At 44.0% G+C, this 22,264-nt stretch overlaps 1 protein-coding gene across 2 annotated transcripts in view; it reads left to right on the forward strand.

Annotated features, from left to right (window-relative positions):
• The window catches only part of SEZ6L (seizure related 6 homolog like), a 614,672-nt gene that overhangs the window by 507,675 nt on the left and 84,733 nt on the right, over window positions 1-22,264 (forward strand). For both annotated transcript variants that reach the window (XM_077461365.1, XM_077461364.1), the window contains one exon: window positions 12,164-12,360. In XM_077461365.1, the coding sequence (XP_077317491.1) occupies window positions 12,164-12,360 (197 nt within the window). The remainder of the gene's footprint in view (window positions 1-12,163; window positions 12,361-22,264) is intronic.

Below are 22,264 nucleotides of genomic sequence, written 5' to 3' on the forward strand. Positions count from 1 at the left end.
GGAATCCTGCAGACTTCTGATGTAAGGGTGAACTCTGTGCTGGGTTATATTAATCTGACCTTCATGTAAATGGAGAAATATGGTTTTTGACTTTTGTTTAACTTAAACATGTTGCTAATAGCTTTAGCTAAATGTTTATAGCTTAAATATTGTTATTTGCACTGAAAACTGCCATTTTGGCATTTTTATTGCAGTGTCAGTAAAAAATGTATCTGCCAGTAAATGACATGATTTTTGCCAGTATAAAATTGTTGCCGTTTGTAAATTCCACATCTCTCTTATCTATATATAATACACTCTTCAAATGTGCTTTAAAATGCATGGTTTTCTCTTTTGTGAACAAGAAAATAATGATGCTATGTTGTTGGGCTGGTATAATAATGCGATTTTACAGTGAGTACAAAAATCCCCCCCCCCCCCAATTTAGTGGGGCTGTGCCCACACTGCAGTGGCCTACTGCTTGTTTTGTCTAGGGGTGAGAACAGAAAGCATATGCTCACACGATCCTTCTTTCCTCTGGAAAACGGCGCTCCCCCATGGTCCAGTGGACTGTTCCTGGTCTGGACCATTTTATTGGGCGTACCATTACCTTCTTGACCTTGCATCTGTCTAGGGGTTTCCCGAGGTAGATGGCCCAAGAACTGCAGAGACTGACGGCAGATCCGCTTAAGGGATTTTTATTTGCAAAAAGAATAAACAAACACAGTCTCTCAAAGTAGGGTTAGAGGGTTTAGGAAGGAAAGTCCAGGTACTCTTGAACTAAATCAAACAGACAAAAGGAGTCTCTCACATTAGGAAATCCAGAGAATAGCCATTCAGAGCTGGATCCTCAACCTTATCGGATAGTCCTTCTCTCACCAGGCCTAGCAGCCAACAGGGTGTTTAAATCAAATAAAGTCTCTGCCACAGACTTGTTGTAGATCACTTGAATAAAGTCTCTGCCACAGACTTGTTGTACAACACTTGAATAAAGTCTCTGCCACAGACTTGTTGTAAAACACTTGAATAAAGTCTCTGCCACAGACTTGTTGTACAACACTTGAATAAAGTCTCTGCCACAGACTTGTTGTACAACACTTGAATAAAACTGAAAGATGTAGACAACTCAGAGAACCCTCGAACAGTACTACTATCTTGCAGCCGGTCCGGCAATACCATACGAGACCAGATTCACTTGGGGTCTTTCAACTGAGCCTCCAGGCTCCTGCTGAGAAGCCAACCTTTGCGTGGCCTTCTCCCAAAGAGTCCTCCCCTGGATGCTTCTACAGTTGCTGGGCCTTGCCACAAACCGAGACAGCACAGGACCACCTTCGAATCCTTCTTTCAGTTACTTTGCCTCGGGCCAGCCAGCCCCGAGACTTGGAGTCAAGTGGATCCGCACCCCAGGCCATGAGAGCCCCGGGGGCTGGTCAGGAGGACCAGGACCAAACAGTCAAAAAGCACTTCTGGACCGGAACCCTGAAGCACGTGACGTCAGCACCTTAAGTACCCTCTCCCAGAATGCACAGCAAGAGTGACACTCCCACTGGGCTGGCTCCGAGAAAGAACTGACACTTAATACACCCAACTGGACTGCGTTCTAGCACCTGCCAGGGATGACAGCGCCACCTATGGTCAAGCGGAACACAATGCAATCCAGGCAGACTGGTACTGAAGCCAAAATTTTGAGTGATTAAACTCAAAACCAAACTGCGGTTCCAGGAATATTAAATGCCAAAAACACATAGCGCGCGTGCTCTTCAGGAGCCGGCGCTACATAAGGAGGGGCTCTCTGGGGACCCTAATGTAGGGGGAGACTCTTTGGGGACCCTGATGTAAGTGGGGTATCTCCTGGGACCCTAATGTAAGTGGGGGATCCGCACTCAGATATTTAACAATATTATATATATATATATATATATATATATATATATATATATATACAAACACACATATATTATATACATGTCTGTTCTATATTGTTATAATTATTCTTTGACTGTTTTGTTTAAAGGAGGGAGGATTGTATTGGGAGCACTGAAGTGTCAGGTGTGACTGTGTAGCAATATCAAATGGTTTACATAGCTCACTGCATCACGGGTCAGGTAGAGGGCACCTTAGCAGAATTTTGCTTATGGCCCCAGGGAGGTCAGGATTGGCACTGGTCAAGTGCAACCATTAGAAGCTACAAATTCATACTTATAACCAGATTCGAGGGGCTTAAACCTGGGATTTCTAACCACTTGGCCAATACCTTTCCAAACCTGGCCAGACAGCACCTGTGTTGATATATATAGCATTTAAGTCTTAATATATCACCCACTACCCTTGTCCAACGTATAAGTTTAGGGCGCTCTGTAGATTACCAGTGTTGTAGAATAAGTTTGCGAGCCTGGAATAGCATAGTGGTCATGACCAATATGCTTGGGATAAACCTGGATACTAGTCTGAAATACTTTATTCAGTCTGTCTCTAACTGCTGTCCATTATATATGGAGTTTGGGGCAGTATTTGGGGGTATAATGAGGATGTAAGAGGATATATGGTAGTGAAAGATGTTGGGTAACATTGAGGGACCTAGTCTGGACAGTTATTTCCAACTGGTCCTCCATAAAATGTCACACATCGTGTTCCCATTTCTATGCCACTTTAGAGAGAGAGTCCTCAATAAATGCAACCAATAGCAGGGCATAGCAAGAAATGAAATGAAGTTTCAGTGTACCATTTTGGGTAGCTATATTGGCTCAATACACAAATATACTGTGTTCCCTGCTTAATAATGCACAAATAGCAACTGTCTTAACTGATCCCTGCACTACTTTTGTCCAACTTGATGCAATTTCAGCCCATTGACTTAAATGCATTGAGGGTAAACCCAATGCCCAAAAGAAAGTGGGGTCCCCCCAAAAATCCATACCAGACCCTTATCCAAGCATTCAGCCCTGCAGGTCAGGAAAGAGGGGGACGAGCGAGCTCCCCCCATCCTGATCTATACCAGGCCACATGCTCTCAACATGGGTGAGGTGGGTGCCCCAAAGCACTTTGTCCCTATGTTGATGGGGACAAGAGCCTCTTCCCGACAACCCTGGCCGGTGGTTTTGGGGGTCTGTGGGCAGGGGCTTATCAGAATCTGGAAGCTCCCTTTAAGAAAGGAAGCCCCAAGGTCCCCGCCCCCCCATTGTAGCCCTACCCATTCACCAAAAAAAAACATATCTTTTTTTAAAAAAACATAACACTACCCTGCTTTTTTTTGGTGAATGGGTACCCTATACACCTACATATGAGGATGCGGGATCAGGGATTTCTTAAAGGGGGCTTCCATATTCTGATAAGCCCCCTGCCCGCAGACCCCCCACAACCACCAGCCAAAGTTGTTGGGAAAAGGCCCTTGTCCCCCCTGCCCCAAAGCACCCACCCCCCAATTTGACCTGGTATGGTTCAGAAGGGGGGGCTTGCTCATCCCTCCCCTTTCCTGACCTTTGAACTGCCTGCTTTTTTTTTTGGGCATGGGATTTCCCCTCAAGATCCAAACCAGACCCAAAGGGCCTAGTATGGATTTGAGGGGCCAGAGATTTTTTTCTTTTATATTTATAAATTTGGCAGGTTTTAATTTGAGGTTTAATTTATACCAGAGCCAAAGGAATTGTTTTGATTGTTCAAAGGATAGGTAACAATCATCTCAAAGTCGGATCAAAATTGAATCCTGTTCAATGAAGTCACATTCGAAGTTAGACCTGAAGTCACAGGACAAAGTCGGATCAGAAGACATGCGACTTCCATTGCGGATCAACCTAAGTGCTGAAACTTGTTTTTTGAAGTGGGTTGCTGAACACAACTGCGTTGCACATGGTAAAAAAGCCCGTAGTCCTTTGAAAAATCTGTAACTTAAAGTGATTGTAAAGTTTTGTTTTTTTAAATAACAAACATGTTATACTTACCTCCTCTGTGCAAGGGTTGCACAGAGTAGCCTCAACCCTCATCTTCTGGGGTTATCTCCCGTGGCACTCCTGGCTCCTCCTCTTCTCGAGTGTCCCCCACGCAGAGCCGCTTTCCATGGGGGCCCCAGCGAGGGAGTGCTCCCGAGTACTGCTGCATCCATTGACACAGACAGAAGGACTTGGCCCCGTCCCCCAACTCCCGTATCACTGGATTTGATTGACAGCAGTGGGAGCCAATGGCTGCTGCTGTGCTCGTCCCTTGTCCGCTCGTCCACTGGAATGATTGGGTTCAGGTAAGAAAAGGGGAATGCATAGAATGCAATAAGGTGAAAAACCATGAGGGTTTACAACCCTTTTAATGCATCTACTATGGACAGAAATTTCATAATACAACTGTTCTATGAATAAGGTAAATTAAATAATAAAATCTCATTATCATTCTAGACCAAGCTGCAGTCATGCTTTTATTGAGCGCTGGCAGTATTTATCATTCAGCATAATAAATTATACTTTTATGTTTATTTCTGTCCTAGAATTTTAGAAATTAGAAAATCAATCTCCATCTGAATTATAACTGAATAATGAACAATTACAGAATTGAGCAAAAGGCATAATAAACAGAGGGGCACATAAATAACTGAATGTGGTTACTCAGTTGAGTGGTGACTATTGTTATTTATTGCTTTGGCATAAGGATTGTTAGATATGATAATTAAAATGCTATTTCCTTTGCTTCCCCTGAAGGTTGAGGAGCCACGGAATAAGCAGCAATACAAACTAATGATAAATTCTTCAAATCTTATATTTTTTTATTCCATACTAAATACAAAGTTTTTTGGGTGCATTGTAGCCTCAGTTTTGTGCGTTCAGAGATAGTATTCTGTATACCTTGGTTGTACCGAGTGGTTATTTGAGTTATTGTTGTCTTTCTATCATCTCAAACCAGTCTGCCCATTCTCCTCTGACATCAACAAGGCATTTTAGTCCAAACAACTGCCGCTCACTGGATTTTTTTTATTTTTTTTTGGACCATTCTCTGTAAACCCTAGAGATTGTTGTACATGAAAATCCCAGCAGTTTTTGAAATACTCAGACCAGTCAGTCTGGCACCCAGAACCATGCCATGTTCAAAGTCACTTAAATCCCCTTTCTTCTCCAATCTGATGCTCGGTTTCAACTTCAGCAAGTCATGTTCACCGCGCCAAGATGCCTAAATGCTTTGAGTTGCTGCCATGTGATTGGCTGATTAGCAATTTGTGCTACCAAGCAATTGAACAGGTGTATATAGATATATGTAGATAGATAGATAGATAGATAGATAGATAGATAGATAGATAGATAGATAGATAGATAGATAGATAGATAGATAGATAGATAGATAGATAGATAGATAGATAGATAGATAGATAGATAGAGATATATAGATATATACACACACACAGTTGCAAAAAAAGTATGTGAACCCTTTTGGAATGATATGGATTTCTGCACAAATTGGTCATACAATGTGATCTGATCTTCATCTAATTCACAACAATAGACAATCACAGTCTGCTTAAATTAATAACACACGAAGAATAAAATGTTATCATGTTTTTATTGAACACACCATGTAAACATTTACAGTGTAGGTGGAAAAAGTATATGAACCCTTGGATTTAATAACTGGTTGAACCTCCTTTGGCAGCAATAACTTCAACCAAACGTTTCCTGTAGTTGTAGATCAGATGTGCACAACGATCAGGAGTAATTCTTGACCATTATTCTTTACAGAAATCTTTTCAGTTCAGCAATATTCTTGGGATGTCTGGTGTGAATCGCTTTCTTGAGGTCATGCCACAGCATGTCAAACAGGTTGAGGTCAGGACTCTGACTGGGCCACTCCAGAAGGCATATTTTCTTCTGTTGTTGATTTACTTCTATGCTTTGGGTCGTTGTCCTGTTGCAACACCCATCTTCTGTTGAGCTTCAGCTGGTGAACAGATGACCTTAAGTTCTCCTGCAAAATGTCTTGATAAACTTGGGAATTCATTTTTCCTTCAATGATAGCAATCCGTCCAGGCCCTGACACAGTAAAGCAGCCCCAAACCATGATGCCTCCACCACCATACTTCACAGTTGGGATGAGGTTTTGATGGTGGTGTGCTGTGCCTCTTTCTCTCCACACAGTGTTGTGTGTTTCTTCCAAACTCAACTTTGGTTTCATCTGTCCACAGACTATTTTGCCAGTACTGCTGTGGAACATAAAGGTGCTCTTGTGCAAACTGTAAATGTGCAGCAATGTTTTTGTTGGACAGCAGTGGCTTCCTCTGTGGTATCTTCCCATGAAATCAATTCTTGTTTAGTGTTTTACATATCGTAGATTCGCTAACAGAGATGTTAGCATATGCCAGAGACTTTTGTAAGATTTTAACTGACACTCTAGGATTCTTCTTCACCTCATTGAGCAGTCTGCGCTGTGCTCTTGCAGTCATCTTTACCCGGCGCCCATTTCTAGGGAGAGTAGCAGCAGTGCTGAACTTTCTCCATTTATAGACAATTTGTCTTACCATGGACTGATGAACAGCAAGGCTTTTGGAGATACTTTTATAACCCTTTCCAGCTTTATGCAAGTCAACAATTCTTAATCGTAGGTCTTCTGAGAGATCTTTTGTGTGAGGCATCATTCACATCAGGCAACGCTTCTTGTGAAAAGCAAACCCAGAACCTGTGTATGTTTTTTATAGGGCAGGGCAGCTGTAACCAATACCTCCAATCTCATCTCATTGATTGGACTCCAGTTGCCTGACACCTCACTCCACCTGCACTGTGAATGTTTACATGGTGTGTTCAATAAAAACATGGTAACATTTAATTCTTTGTGTGTTATTAGTTTAAGCAGACTGTGATCGTCTATTGCTGTGACTTAGATGAAGATCAGATCACATTTTATGACCAATTTGTGCAGAACTCCATACCATTTCAAAGGGTTCACATACTTTTTTTGCAACTGTGTGTGTATATATATATATATATATATATATATATATATATATATATATAACAATATATTGTCAAAAGTATTGATACACCTGCCTTTACACGTATATGAACTTTAATGGCACCCAGTCTTGGTATGTAGGGTTCAATATGGAGTTGGCCCACCCTTTGCAGGTAGAGCAGCTTCAACTCTTCTGGGAAGGCTATCCACAAGGTTTAGGAGTGTGTCTATGGGAATGTTTGACCATTCTTCGAGAAGCACATCTGTGAAGTGGGGCACTGATGTTGGACGAAAAGGCCTGGCTCGCAGTCTCCACTCTAATTCATCTCAAAGGTGTTCTATCGAGTTGAGGTCAGGACAATGTACAGGCCAGTCGTGTTCCTCCACCCCAAACTCACTCATCCATGTCTTTATGGTCCTTGCTTTGCGCACTGGTCCAAATCATTTGGTGGTTGGGGCTTATGGTGGTTGTTTTTCAGGGGTTTAGTTCCAGTGCAGCGAACTCTTAAGGCGTCAGCATACCAAGACCAATTTTTGACAATTTCATGCTCCCAACTTTGTGGGAATAGTTTGGGGATGGCCCCTTCCTGTTCCAACATGACTGCCCACCAGTGCACAAAGCAAGGCCCATAAACACATGGATGAGCGAGTTTGGGGTGGAGGAACTTGACTGGCCTGCACAGAGTCCTGACCTCAAACCGATAGAACGCCTTTGGGATGAATTAGAGCAGAGACTGTGAGCCAGGCCTTCTAATCCATATCAGTGCCTGACCTCACAAATACGCTTCTTGAAGAAAGGTCAAACATTCCCATAGACACACTCCTAAACCTTGCGTACAGCCTTCCCAGAAGAGTTGAAACTGTTATAGCTGCAAAGGGTGGGCCAACTCCATATTGAACCCTACAGACTAAGATTGGGATGCCATTAAAGTTCATGTGCGTGTAAAGGCAGGTGTCCCAATACTTTTGAGATATTGGGGGTTATTTACTAAAGAAAAAAACACTTTGCACTGCAAGTGCACTTGAAAGTAAAGTCGCTGTAGATCCAAAGGGGGACATGCAAGGAAAATAAAAAACAGCATTTTAGCTTGCACATCATTGGATAATAAAATCAGCAGAGCTTCCCCTCATTTCAGATCTACCCCTTACAGTTAGAGTGACTACACTTTAAAGTGCACTTGCAGTGCAAAGTGGACTTGCCTTTTCGTAAATAACCCCCATAGTATATATATATATATATATATATATATATATATATATATATACTGTATATCTTTATTTTAGGCACATATTTCCTCTTTCTCTTTACCACTTGTTGTTGTAAAATTTTACATACACAATTTAAATCAGTATTAACACCAAAACTAAAACTGTAATATATTGCAGTTTACCAATCCTTAGATTAGATATGTTGGCTGTGCTTCCTCATCCAAAGCAGAGGCACTTTAACACAGTAGGTGTGTTAGTGGTCTGTTTACCAGGTGAAAAGAGAGAAAAAAAGTCTAAGAAAAGAAAACTAATGAGTAATAACGATATTTTGACCATTTATGATGGAGATTAAATTACATCAAAGTTTTTGGGACAGTTAGTGGGAAGCACTTGTTAAATTTTACGCACACAAGTTAAAGTAGTATTAACAACAAAACTAAAAATGTAATGTATTGCAGCTTACCAGTCATTAGATTAGATATGTTGGCTACATTAGTTTTCTTTTCTTAGGCTTTTTCTATTTTCACCTGGTGAGCAGACCACTAATACACCTACTGTTTTAGAATGCATCTGCTCTGAATGAAGACATAGGGGCACCCCTGGACAGCAGCATAATTCATTTGGTGTGAGGGGAGTGTTAGATGGACTAGCAGATTTGCATGTTGTAGATATACTAACAAATTGAATCTGAACTTCAACTAACGCTTTATAAGCAGTTATAACAAGCAGTTTTTGTTCCTTTTGGGATAAACGCTAAAGCTGAACAGTGTAAGCATCCCTGTCCGTAGTAAATGGTTTGTCTCAGCCCAGTAACTGCTACATCTGCAGGACAGCTTGTTCTTTTGAAAAACAACATACTTATTAGCTGGATCACCAGGTGAAAATAAAAGAAAGAAAGCCTAAAAAAAGAAAAGTAATGCAGCCACCACATCTAAGACATGGTAAGCTGAAATATAATAAATGTTTGCTTTTGGGTTTAATACCACTTTAATGAAGCAGTGGAGTTATTCATCCCTTACTGGGCGAATCTATCCAGAGTTCAGTCAGACAAATCAAGCCTCAAGGCTTGCTGATGAACCACTTCAATACAGGGCATCTTCACCCCCTTCCTGCCCAGGCCATTTTGCAGCTTTCAGCGCTATCACATTTTGAATGACAATTGCGCAGTAATGCAACACTGTACCCAAATGTTCTTCACACAAGTAGAGCTTTCTTTTGGTGGTATTTAATTCACTGCTGGTTTTTTTATTTTTTTACAAAAAAAAATTGGAAAAAAAATAAAATTTTCTTCGTTTCGATCAGTAAATTTTGCAAATAAGTAATTTTTCTCCTTCACTGATGTGCATGATGAGGCTGCACCGATGGGCACTGATTAGGTGGCACTGCTGAGGAGGCACTAATATGCGGCACTAATGGGCACTGATAGGTGGCACTGATGGCCACTGATTGGTGGCATGGATAGGTGGCACTGATGGGCACTGATGGGAGGCACTGATGGGCACTGAAAGGCAACACTGAGTGGCATCACTAATGGGCACTGATTGGTGTCACTCATGCCCACTGCTAGGGCTTTACTGTAATCAGGGCACTGATGAGCAGTGTCCTGATTACCTGTCCTGGTCTCCCCTGAGAGGAGATGCCGCTGATCTGATCTCCTCACCACACACTCTGTCAGTGTGAGGCGGGGAGAGCCAATAAACAGCACTTCTGCATTTACATGTGACCGGCTGAGATTTGACACAGCCGGTCACATTGTAAAGAGCCGCCTCATTGGCTCTTTATAGAGACCGGGGTCGTGCCGTGTCCTAGGAATAGCATGACCCCGGGAGTAGCCGTTGTGGGGCGACGTCATATGACATCATCCAAGGACGAGAGCCACACCGCTCCTCCGTCATTTGATGGTGGGTGGGCGGTAAGTGGTTAAATAACTTATGTTGCTCTGGGAATTATTTTTTGTGTATTAACTGTTTATTTGTAAAACAAATGGTATATATATATATACTGTAGTTAAAAACAGGTATAAAATATCGGTTTTGAAAAAACGTATCAACTGAAAAAAAAATAAATAAAATTGACCTATCAATAGGAGAAGAAAATGAACTGCTTGACAATCACTCATTTGTGAGACTGTTGGGTGATTATTGGAATTACAATATACCTCTGTGAGATTAATCCTGTGAGACATAATGCGAATGCGCTAAAATGACATTTTGTCTCCAGGATAATTTCTTCCGCCTCTGACAGAAAAAAATGTTGGGCAGTCCACGGTTCATTTTTACAGAACTGATCACTTCAGTGTTGTATGTCTTTTCTGCTTTTGAAATTGACATTGAAATAAACTGGAAAAACAAAGCAAAATCGTGTTGGATTTGTACCAAATTCAAGTAGACCTATTTAATTTTTTCATGTTCAGTGCATACATGCTAAATACTGTTTAAGTGTAATACCTACAAGTATGTATTACCTCTCAATGAGATTTAAGTAATCCTTTCTGCAGTGATAACGAAGAGCTTGAAGTGCTGCTCCAAGCAGAGGCTGTAATGTTTCCCTACTGGTATCCAGGATATGGGAGCAGGCATCCATTTACTATTCCAGGAGTGCTTGAATATAAGGTGTAAGATGTGTCACCACTGAACAGGGCGCTCATAGAAAATGTTAGATTTTGGGCCGCTCCAGCGACATCCCTGACGTGTTTTGCCCCGTCCATCAGTGCTTGGTCATAGAAGTGCCCTTGTTAGGCGGGGCAAAACATGTCAGGGGTGTGGCCTGGAATGGCACTGGCTAAGGCCAGAAATGCTAACATTATCTATGGCACTGGGTTTGGTCTTGCACTGGTCTGGTCCTTTCAACAGTGCTTGTGTTTTTTTTTTCTCCCCAGAAGGCCAGAGCATTTTTTTTCAGGTATCATTCAGGGTCAGCATCCAATTTTAGCCCATACCCATACCATACCCAAGCCCATACCCAACACAATAATTTAAACCCTGTTCATTTTTTTTTTTTTTTTGCTGCTGTCTCCAGAAAGTTATAATCTTATAATATTCCAAGTGTACAAGGAAGAGATAACTGTGGAAAGGCTTTCTGCTCACAGCAAATAGACAGGCTGAACCCCCCGAAATAGAATTAGCAATTCATTTTTAATGAAATAAGGTACAGTTTTATTTTTTTCCAAAAAAAACATATACTATAGCTGTATACTAAGTTAGTGGCAGTTGGTACTCTTTTGGGGGGGGGGGAAGCAAACATCCCCTTCCCCACCGCCAGGTCTGCATGTACCCCATCCACGATCACTTCCCCTCCTTCTTGGCAGAAGAAGTAGGAGAGCAGCCAGGTGGACAGAGCCAGGCTGCGGCACGCTCCCCAACCAAAATCGCTATCTTTCTTCTACCTGCTTCAATTCTGCCTCTGCACGTCAACGCCAGTGGTTTGGCAGAACACCGGAGACTGCACACTCATTGGCTGCCGCCAGCACCCCCTACCTCCTCCTCTGCTTCTCTGCTCCTCCTCCCTGCTCCAACCACCGCCACACACGTCACACAAGTAGGTGGGCTCGGGAAGCAGTACTCTGCGCCCCAAGACCACCCTTTTTGTGAAGCCAACTAGAGACTCAGACTCTGCTCATGTGTTTAAAAAAAAAACCCCCATTGAAATCCATGCGTCCTGCACCCTGCATAGAGATTAGGGGCCGGGCGCATGGATCGGGGGGCCCCTGCACCGTCATTGGTCAACCTCATATTGTATACAGAGCAGTGAGAATGTTGAATTACCACATTGATTATATCATGTAGTCATACTTTTAGGTCTCAGTCTCTCTGCACATAGCAGTATAATGGTATTATTTTAGGTATTTAGGATATAGGTATGTATGAATGGTGCTTACTGGGTTAAGGAACATTGGTTTAACTAATTCTTGAAAATAGGGTTCATTCTAAAGAATAGCTGTTGTAGCCTACAAACTTCATCCAAGAGAGCTCTAACCAAGTTAAAACTGCATAATAGCCAACCGAAATTTTGTGCTATTCTGTATGACTTATCCTATGTTTTTTGCCTGTCTTTGCAGAATGAATCTGAGTAATAATGATATTTTGACCATTTATGACGGAGATGAAATTACTTCAAAGATTTTGGGACAGTTTGTGGGAAGCAGTGGCCCTCAGAAACTCTACTCCTCATCTCCCGACCTCTCAATTCAGTTTCACTCTGATCCAGCAGGGATGATCTTTGGAAAAGGACAAGGATTTATTTTGAATTATATAGGTGAGTAGCTCTTTTAGGATTGAAACAGCAGATTAGAAGTCTGTACAGTAAATGTGTTTTGCTTTGTATCTGTATGGGCACTTTGCGGTAAAGCAGGAAAGCATTAAAAACCTGTGTAATATAGTAGATGCTTTTACTAAACAAAATGCTGTACATACAAACTACTTAAAATTTTAAGGAAAACAATACCAGACATACAATGTATTAGCTTTTGTACACACGGTCGGATATTCCGACGGAAAATGTCCGATTGGACTGTGTTGTCGGATAATCCGACCGTGTGTGGGCTCCATTGGACTGTTTCCATCAGAATATCTGACCGACAAAGTTTTAGAGCTGGGCTCTAAAATTTTCCAACAACATTATCCAATCGGACTTTGTCCAATCATTTGTAGAGAATTCCAATCGGACAAAGTGGCACGCATGCTCAGATCAAATTCTTAGATCAAAGCTATTGGCTACTAGCCTGAACGTAGTCCCGTCGTAACGAAATAACGTCATTGCGTTACGAACGATCGGATTTTCCGACAACTTTGTCCGACCGTGTGTATGCAACACCAGTTTCGGACAAAATCCGACTGACAAAATCCGGCGGATTTTGTTGTTGGAATGTCCAACCGTGTGTACAAGGGCTTACAGAAATACATACAAAACCAAGATATACAAACCAGTGGTGTATTTTGGATTTGTGCTGCTCTAGGCAAGACTAAAATCAGGCGGCGCCCCCCATCTAAATTTTACATATAACAGAATATGTATAATGGAAATCAAGGATGCAAAAAATCAAAGCAAACAACAGATTGCAAAAGATAGTAGGACAAACCCCCAAAAAATCTTCAAATATATTATTCATAAAAAGGTCAGGTCTGAGCATGTAGGCCCTTTACAAAATAATCTGGAGTGGATGACTGGGGATGAAGAGAAGGCAAATTTATTAAATAGCTTCTTCAATAGTGATGGCCGAACGGTTCGCCCGGCGGTCGTTTCGCGGCGAATTTCGGTCGTTCGCGGTCCGCTCGTTCGCTCGCCTTTTCCCGTTGTTCGCCCCGGCGGACTTACGTGTTTAATGTGTAAAAGAACTTTGACCTATGATGACACGTCTATCATGGGGTACAGGACAGCCAATTGAGACATGACAGCACATGGACACTTGGACATTCCCCCTAACCTATAAATACACCCGATCCGGTGGCCATTTTACATTCTTTCTTCTGTCACTATAGGGAAAGGTTGCTGTGTGGAGTAGGGACAGATAAAATGCTAGCTATTTGGTACACAAAAGTTCTTTTCAGGACTGGTATAGGTGTTAGGTGTATATAGGTTTGCTGTGCTACTGATTCTTGCAGCAGCCTGAGTGTCTTTTGTCAGTTTAGAGAAAGGGACAGGGCGCTGTGTGCTGCTATTTTAGGGACAGCCAGATTAGTCATCATCATCATCATCATCATCATCATCATCATCATTAGCTGTTACTATCAGGTCCACAAAAGAGCTGTTCCAGTAACCACTAATCGTTCCAGTCTACTCTTTTTTGCTACTTTGTATAGGGACAGGAAGGAAGCAGTGTTGTCAGGCAGTGAGGGTCAGTTTAAAGACTTGCTGTTACTATTAGTTCCACAAAGGTTCTTTTCAGGACTGGTATCAGTGGTACGGTAATAGGCTTGTACACGTATAATATTCTTTCTTCCAAATATAGAAAGAATATTATACTTGACTGCTGCCCTTCTGCTGCAGTCTGCTAAACATTCACAACTCACTTGTTCCACAAAGCTCTTTATCAGGACTGGTAACTTGGTCTGTGTAGGGTGCTACAGTACATAGGGTTGAGTGAGGTACAGTCTGCTGTTCTGTAAGGACCGCTATCGGTCCACAATAGATAGAGTTGAGGTGCACCACTGCTGACCGCTGCCCTATACTGCAGCAGTCCTTCATTGGTATTGGGACTGAAGTACAGTCTGCTAATCACTAACACACAACCTGCTTGGTCCACAAAAGTTCTTATAAGGACTGGTAACTTGGTCTAGGGTGCTACAGTACATAGGGTTGAGTGCGGTACAGTCTGCTGTTCTGTAAGGACCGCTATCGGTCCACAATAGATAGGGTTGAGGTGCACCACTGCTGACCGCTGCCCTATACTGCAGCAGTCCTTCATTGGTATAGGGACTGACGTACAGTCTGCTAATCACTAACACACAACCTGCTTGGTCCACAAAAGTTCTTATAAGGACTGGTAACTTGGTCTAGGGTGCTACAGTACATAGGGTTGAGTGAGGTAAAGTCTGCTGTTCTGTAAGGACCGCTATCGGTCCACAATAGATAGAGTTGAGGTGCACCACTGCTGACCGCTGCCCTATACTGCAGCAGTCCTTCATTGGTATTGGGACTGAAGTACAGTCTGCTAATCACTAACACACAACCTGCTTGGTCCACAAAAGTTCTTATAAGGACTGGTAACTTGGTCTAGGGTGCTACAGTACATAGGGTTGAGTGAGGTACAGTCTGCTATTCTATAAGGACTGTTATCGGTCCACAATAGATAGAGTTGAGGTGCACCACTGCTGACCGCTGCCCTATACTGCAGCAGTCCTTCATTGGTATAGGGACTGAAGTACAGTCTGCTAATCACTAACACACAACCTGCTTGGTCCACAAAAGTTCTTATAAGGACTGGTAACTTGGTCTAGGGTGCTACAGTACATAGGGTTGAGTGAGGTACAGTCTGCTGTTCTGTAAGGACCGCTATCGGTCCACAATAGATAGAGTTGAGGTGCACCACTGCTGACCGCTGCCCTATACTGCAGCAGTCCTTCATTGGTATAGGGACTGAAGTACAGTCTGCTAATCACTAACACACAACCTGCTTGGTCCACAAAAGTTCTTATAAGGACTGGTAACTTGGTCTAGGGTGCTACAGTACATAGGGTTGAGTGAGGTACAGTCTGCTATTCTATAAGGACTGTTATCGATCCACAATACATAGGGTTGAGGTGCACCACTGCTGACCGCTGCCCTATACTGCAGCAGTCCTTCAGCGGTATAGGGACTGACGTACAGTCTGCTAATCAGTCACACACAACCTACTTGGTCCACAAAGGTCCTTATAAGGACTGGTAACTTGGTGAAGGGTGCTACAGTACATAGGGTTGAGTGAGGCACAGTCTGCTGTTCTGTAAGGACCGGTATCGGTCCACACTAGATAGGGTTGAGGTGCACCACTGCTGACCGCTGCCCTATACTGCAGCAGTCCTTCATCGGTATAGGGACTAAGAGTTTTGTCACAGGGTCATTTAAAAAATGACAGGCAGAGGAAGAGGCAGGCCCTTCCGCAGGGGTGGTAGGGGTAGGGCAGGAGCAACAGCCTTGAGCCAAAGTGGGAAGTTGCAGAAGGTGCGTTCAATTACTTTAAAGGACGCACCAGACTTGGTTGAGTGGCTCACTCAGCCTTACTCTTCTGCACCCTCCTCATCCTCTCGATCTGCACCCTCTTCTTCACTCTCTGCTATGTGCACCCCCAAAGACACTACCACCAACAACACCACCACCACCACCACCACATACCTTCCGCTTGAGTCACAGGAATTATTTTCCGATCCATATCAAGAGGACATTTCTGATGCGCAGCCACTCTTGGTATTGGATCAGGAAGAGGAGGTAGCAACAACCGCTACTCAGCAGTCTGACGACAGTACCCAGATCAGCCCAAGGAGGAGGTTGGTCCCCGGTGTTGCTGCCTACTCCGAGATCTCTACTTATAGCGGTGGGGAAGGTGACGTTGATGATGACGTGTCTAGTGATGTCACGTGGGTGCCCACAAGAGAGGAAGAGGAGGGGAGTTCAGAGGGAGATATGGACCAGCAGATAGGGAGGAGAAGCAGGACTAACTTACATTGCACAGGAGGGACAAAGCAGACTGCAAATGTATCAGGAGCGAGTCATCGAGCATGTACGGTCATATCTGGCGCTCCCAGGACACCGGCACATGGCTCCGCAGTGTGGGCTTTTTTTAACGTGTCCGCTGCTGACAATAGCGTTGCCATCTGCAATCTTTGCAGTCAACGCATTAGTCGCGGTAAGCCCAACACTCACCTAGGGACGACCGCCTTAAGAAGGCACATGAGCAGCCATCACCGAGCCGAGTGGGAGCAACGGAACACTCAAAGCCACACTGCAGGCTCTCACCGTCCAGCCTCGTCTTCTACTTCTCCTCTCTCCTCACAATTGTCCTCCACTCCACCTTCCATCACGCCAAGCTCACGTTTTTCTGCAAAAAGGCAGGCTTCCGTGGGCCTAATGTTCGAGCGTAAAAAAATGATGACGCCGGATAACCCTCTTGCCCAACGGTTGACGGCTGGCTTGTCAGAACTGATAGCCCGCCAACTACTGCCATATAAACTGGTGGACTCGGAGGCCTTTTGCAAATTTGTGGCCATTGGAACACCACAATGGAAGGTCCCAGGAAGGAAGTATTTCTCGGAGAAGGGCATCCCAGAGCTATATGGCCATGTTCAGCGGCAAGTGAATGTATCTCTGGCACACAGTGTCGGTGCCAAGATACATCTGACCACAGACACGTGGTCTAGCAAACACGGGCAGGGAAGGTATATCACTTTAACTGCCCACTGGGTGAACCTTCTGACGGCCGTCAAGCATGTAACCCGTGGCACCCGTGTAGATTTGGTTTTACCGCCACGGATTGCATGCAGGCCTGACTCTTCTTCTCCTCCTCCTCCTACTCCATCCTCCTCCCTCTCCTCCTCAGCTGGCTCCTCCTTTTCCGCTGCTAGCGTCTCTTCCGCTGCACCGCCCAAGCTCCCCAGAACCTATTCAACATGCCAGGTGAGACGTTGCCATGCCGTGCTGCGTCTGTTGTGCCTGGAAGCCAAGAGCCACACTGGCCCGGCACTCCTTTCAGCTTTGCGTTCACAGGCAGATCAGTGGCTAACCCCCCTCAATTTGACAGTTGGTAAAGTGGTGTGTGACAACGGTGCCAATCTGCTTAGCGCATTGAAACAGGGCAAAATCACGCACGTGCCATGCATGGCACACGTCTTAAACTTGGTGGTGCAGCGATTCCTTGTCAAATACCCTGGGGTCCAGGACATCTTGCGGCAGGCAAGGAAAATCTCGGCCCATTTCAGAAGATCTTACACGACCATGGCTCGCCTTGCTGACATTCAGCGGCGACACCATCTGCCGGCAGACGTCTTATTTGCGATTGCCCGACGCGATGGAACTCAACCTTCTATATGCTTGATAGGCTGCTCCAGCAGAAACGTGCAGTTAACATCTACCTGTATGAACTCTGCGAAAGAAACGGTTCTGGGGAGCTGGGTTTTTTTTCACCGCGCCAGTGGCTGCTCATGCGCGATGCATGCAGACTTCTGCGGCCATTTGAGGAGATCACCAAACTGGTCAGTCGCAGCCATGGCGCCATCAGTGACATGGTACCTTATGCCTTCTTTATGGAGCGTGCATTGCGTTGTGTCATTGATCAAGCTGTGGAGGAGCAGGAGCGGGAAGATGAGGAAGTCGCAATGCTGGATGAATTCCCAGGGGGGGCTACTCTATCTGAGACAAGTCAACAACAGGAGTCTGAAGAGGAGTCAGAGGAGGATGGTGCCGGGGCGGATGAGGAGGAGCAAGAAGAGCGTGCTTTAAACCTTTCTGGGATCCCTGTTGTGCGTGGATGGGGAGAGGAGAATGTAGAGGACGACATTATCCTGGATGATGAGCAGGAGCCAGGCCACCACACCGCTTCCACTTTAGTGCAAATGGGGGCCTTCATGCTCCAGTGTTTTAATAGGGACCCCCGTATAAAAAGCATAAGGGTCAAGGACCAGTACTGGGTGGCAACGTACTTAGACCCCCGGTACAAACACAAAATGGCGGAAATTTTACCGCCGTCGCAGAGGGCTGTCAGAATGCAGCACTTCCAGGCCTTGCTTCGAGAAATGCTGCATTCTGCTTTTGCGTGCGCTGGCAGAGGAGCAATTCCCACTCCCAGAGAAGGAGTTGCGGATACCAATCCAACAGCGCCTGCAAGAAGAGGCCGGTTTGAAGATGTGTTGGTGACTTCGGATATGAGGTCATTCTTTCAGCCGACCCATCGATAGGTGTCATCCGGATCCAGCATCAGGGAACGCCTAGACCGTCAGGTGTCCGACTACATTGGGTTAACGGCCGATGTGGAAGCTCTGAGGAGTGATGAACCCCTGGACTACTGGGTGGGCAGGCTTGACCTCTGGCCAGAGCTTGCCCAATTTGCAATCGAACTGTTGGCTTGCCCCTCATCCAGTGTCCTGTCCGAAAGGACGTTCAGCGCAGCAGGGGGGATCGTGACCGATAAGCGTACTCGCCTAGCTCACGACAGTGTTAACTACCTCACATTTCTAAAAATGAATGAGGCATGGATCTCGGAGGAATTCAACACATGTGACCAGTAGACCATGTATATGTCTATAAACTATTTTTTTTAATCAAGCACACAGACCTTCTTTCTTCATTTGGCTCACTTCCTTGTCCCAAAAAAGCACACCGTACTATATGCCCCTACCCTCCTCTTTGAAGAGGTTGAGCGGTGTCATATTTCTACTGGGGCTGCTTATGAGGGGATCACACCATCCCTGTGCTGTGCTGACTTCCTCCTGGGGGTTCTTATTATGAGGGGATCACACCATCCCTGTGCTGTGCTGACTTCCTCCTGGGGGTTCTTATTATGAGGGGCTCCCACCATCCCTGTGCTGTGCTGACTTCCTCCTGGGGCTGCTTACGGTGCTGCTGTCAGTGCTGAATATCACGGTGCTGGTGTGAGTGCTTAATGTCACGCTTCTGATGTCAGTGCTCTCTGTCACGGTGCTGCTGTCAGTGCTGTATATCACGGTGCTGATGTCAGTGCTGTATGTCACGCTTCTGATGTCAGTGCTGTATGTCACGGTGCTGCTGTCAGTGCTGTATATCACGGTGCTGATGTCAGTGCTGTATGTCACGCTTCTGATGTCAGTGCTCTCTATCACGGTGTTGCTGTCAATGCTGTATGTCATGGTACTGGTGTTAATGCTTTATGTCATGCTGCTGATGTCAGTGCCCTCTATCACGGTGCTGTTGTCAGATGCCTCTATCACGGTGCATGTGTCATTGCTGTATGTCACGCTGCTGGTGATCATCTCCTGCACCCTCTTCTCTGCCTACCCTGGTCCCTGACCTTCCCTCTCCTCCATTGCCTTCATGCGCGCCACAGTCCTGAATTGTCAGAACAATTTTCCATATAAAAAAAGAATGCTTGTAGTTATCGATCCCAAATTCACCCCATACATGTGTTATGTCATTGGCCATGTGGTGGGACTATGTTTGCCCACCTAATAATTATCCTGTGGCAGCAAATTCGACCTAAAGGTTTAAAACGTTCGCCTCCCATTGAAGTCAATGGGGCCCGCGGCGAACGTTCGGTTTCGCGAACGGTCGGCCCCGTTCGCGGTCCGCGTTCGCGAAACGTCCCGTCGGAAGTTCGTCCATCACTATTCTTCAACTCTGTGTGTACAAAGGAGCATGGGGGGAGGTCATGCCTACAATTGGATTGCAACTGACACAGCTTCAAATGGTCCACAATAGCTCAAGGGGTGGCTATGGACATGGTATACTTGGATTTTGCAAAAGCATTTGACACAGTTCCCCACACATGGCTCATGTGTAAGGTAAAGTCTACAGGCTTGGAAAGATCAGTTTGTAAATGGATAGAAACTGGCTAAAAGACACAATTCAGAGAGTAGTGAGTAATGATTCGTACTCTGAATGGTCTAAGGCAGGGGTGTCCAAACTACGGCCCTCCAGTTGTTCAGGAACTACAATTCCCATCATGCCTAGTCATGTCTTTGAATGTCAGAGTTTTACAATGCCTCATGGGATGTGTAGTTCTGCAACAGCTGGAGGGCCGTAGTTTGGACACACCTGGTCTAAGGTTATCAGTGATAGTGGAAATTTAGAAATCAGTGCTGCACTTACTATATAAATTTGCATCAACAATCCTTACACTTTAGTGTATGTGTTGTACAAGTAACCAATTAAAGTGCTAAAACAAATAAGATATGGCCAATTGGCCACTTAAAGTGCTGTGTGCCAAACTACAACATAATATATGTTCTAATTCTTGTTATAAAAAATATACAATAAATTGAATTTTAGTCATACATTTAGGCCAAAAAGCATTCGGCCACATGTCTTGGGTAAAAAAAAAAATCAATAAGCGTATATTTATTGGTTTGTTCAAAAGCTATAGTGTCTACAAACTAGGGTACATTTTCTGTAATTTATGCAGCTTTTAGTTTATGACTGCCTATCTCATTTCTCAAGGTGCTCAAATGGCAGGACAGTACAACCCCCCCCCCCCCAACAAATGACCCCATTTTGGAAAGTAGACACCCCAAGAAATTGCTGAGATGCTTGTTGAGGACATTGAATGTTTTTTTTTCTTTGTCATAAGTGATTGCAAAATGAAAAAAACACTTTTTTCACAAAGTTCACTGTAATTATATATTGCACAAACATCCCATGGGCATATGTGAAATGACACCTCAAAATACATTTGGCTGCTTCTCCTGAGTAGGGAGTCTAGCGACGTAAAGGTCCCAGAAAACCAATCACCGCCTTCAGGATTTCTAACGGCGTAAATTTTTGATTTCACTATTTACTACCTTACACAGTTTTCCGAAGCCATGAACTGCCCAGATAGCACAACCCCCCCCCCCCCCCTCAACTGACTCCATTTTGGAAAGTAGACACCCCAAGCTATTTGCTGAGAGGCATGTTGATTCCATGGAATATTTTATATTTTGCCAAGTTTTTTGGAAAATTAAAAAAAAAATTTCTTTGTTTTGCAAAGTTGGTACTAAATGATATATTGCTCAAACATGCCATGGGCTTATGTGAAAATACATTCTGCTGCTTTTCCTGAGTATGGGGATACCACATGTGTTGGACTTTTTGGCAGTCTAGCCATGTACAGGACCCCAAAACCAAGCACCGCCTTCAGGCTTTCTAGGGGCGTAAATTTTTGATTTCACTCCTTACTTCCTATGACAGTTTCCGAGGCCATGAAATGCCCAGACAGGTCGACCCCCCTCCCCCCAAATGACCCCATTTTGGAAAGTAGATACCCCATGCTATTTGCTGAGAGGCATGTTGAGTATTTTGCAGATGTCACTTTTTGCCACAACGTTTTGAAAAATTTAGAAAAAACGAATAAAAAAAAAAAAAGAATTTTCCTTTACTTTCTTCATTATTAAAAACAAATGAGATCTGCAAAATACTCACCATGCCTCTTAGCAAATACCTTGGGGTGTCTACTTTCCAAAATGGGGTCATTTAGGGGGGTTTGTGCTATCTGGACATTTCAGGGCCTGCGTAACTGTGATAGGTAGTGAGAAGTGAAAATCACCATTTTACACCCATAGAAATCCATAGAAATCCTGAAGGCGCTGATTGGTCCTGTACACCGCTAGACTCCCAAAAAGTCCCACACATGTGGTATCTTCAGAATGTATTGTTCACATATGCCCATGGCATGTTTAAGCAATATATCATTTAGTTACAACTTTGTCAAAAATAATGTATTGTCATTTTCCTGAAACTTGTGGCAAAATATAAAATATTCCATGGACTCAACATGCCTCTCAGCAAATAGCTACTTAACCTGTCCTGGTATTTTATGCACAACATTAGAAGCTCATGTCACACATCACCGACTCTTCTAACCACCTAAAGACAAAGCCCTTTCTGACACTTTTTGTTTACATAAAAAAATATTTATATTTTGCTAGAAAATTACTTTGAACCCCAAACATTATATATTTTTTTAAAGCAAAGGCCCTACATATTAAAATGGTGGGTGTTGCAATTTTTGTTTCACACAGTA

This window comes from Lithobates pipiens, unplaced genomic scaffold, assembly GCF_037356315.1.
Source record: "Lithobates pipiens isolate NorthernLeopardFrog02 unplaced genomic scaffold, aLitPip1_a1.2 Scaffold_3, whole genome shotgun sequence".
NCBI lineage: Eukaryota > Metazoa > Chordata > Amphibia > Anura > Ranidae > Lithobates > Lithobates pipiens.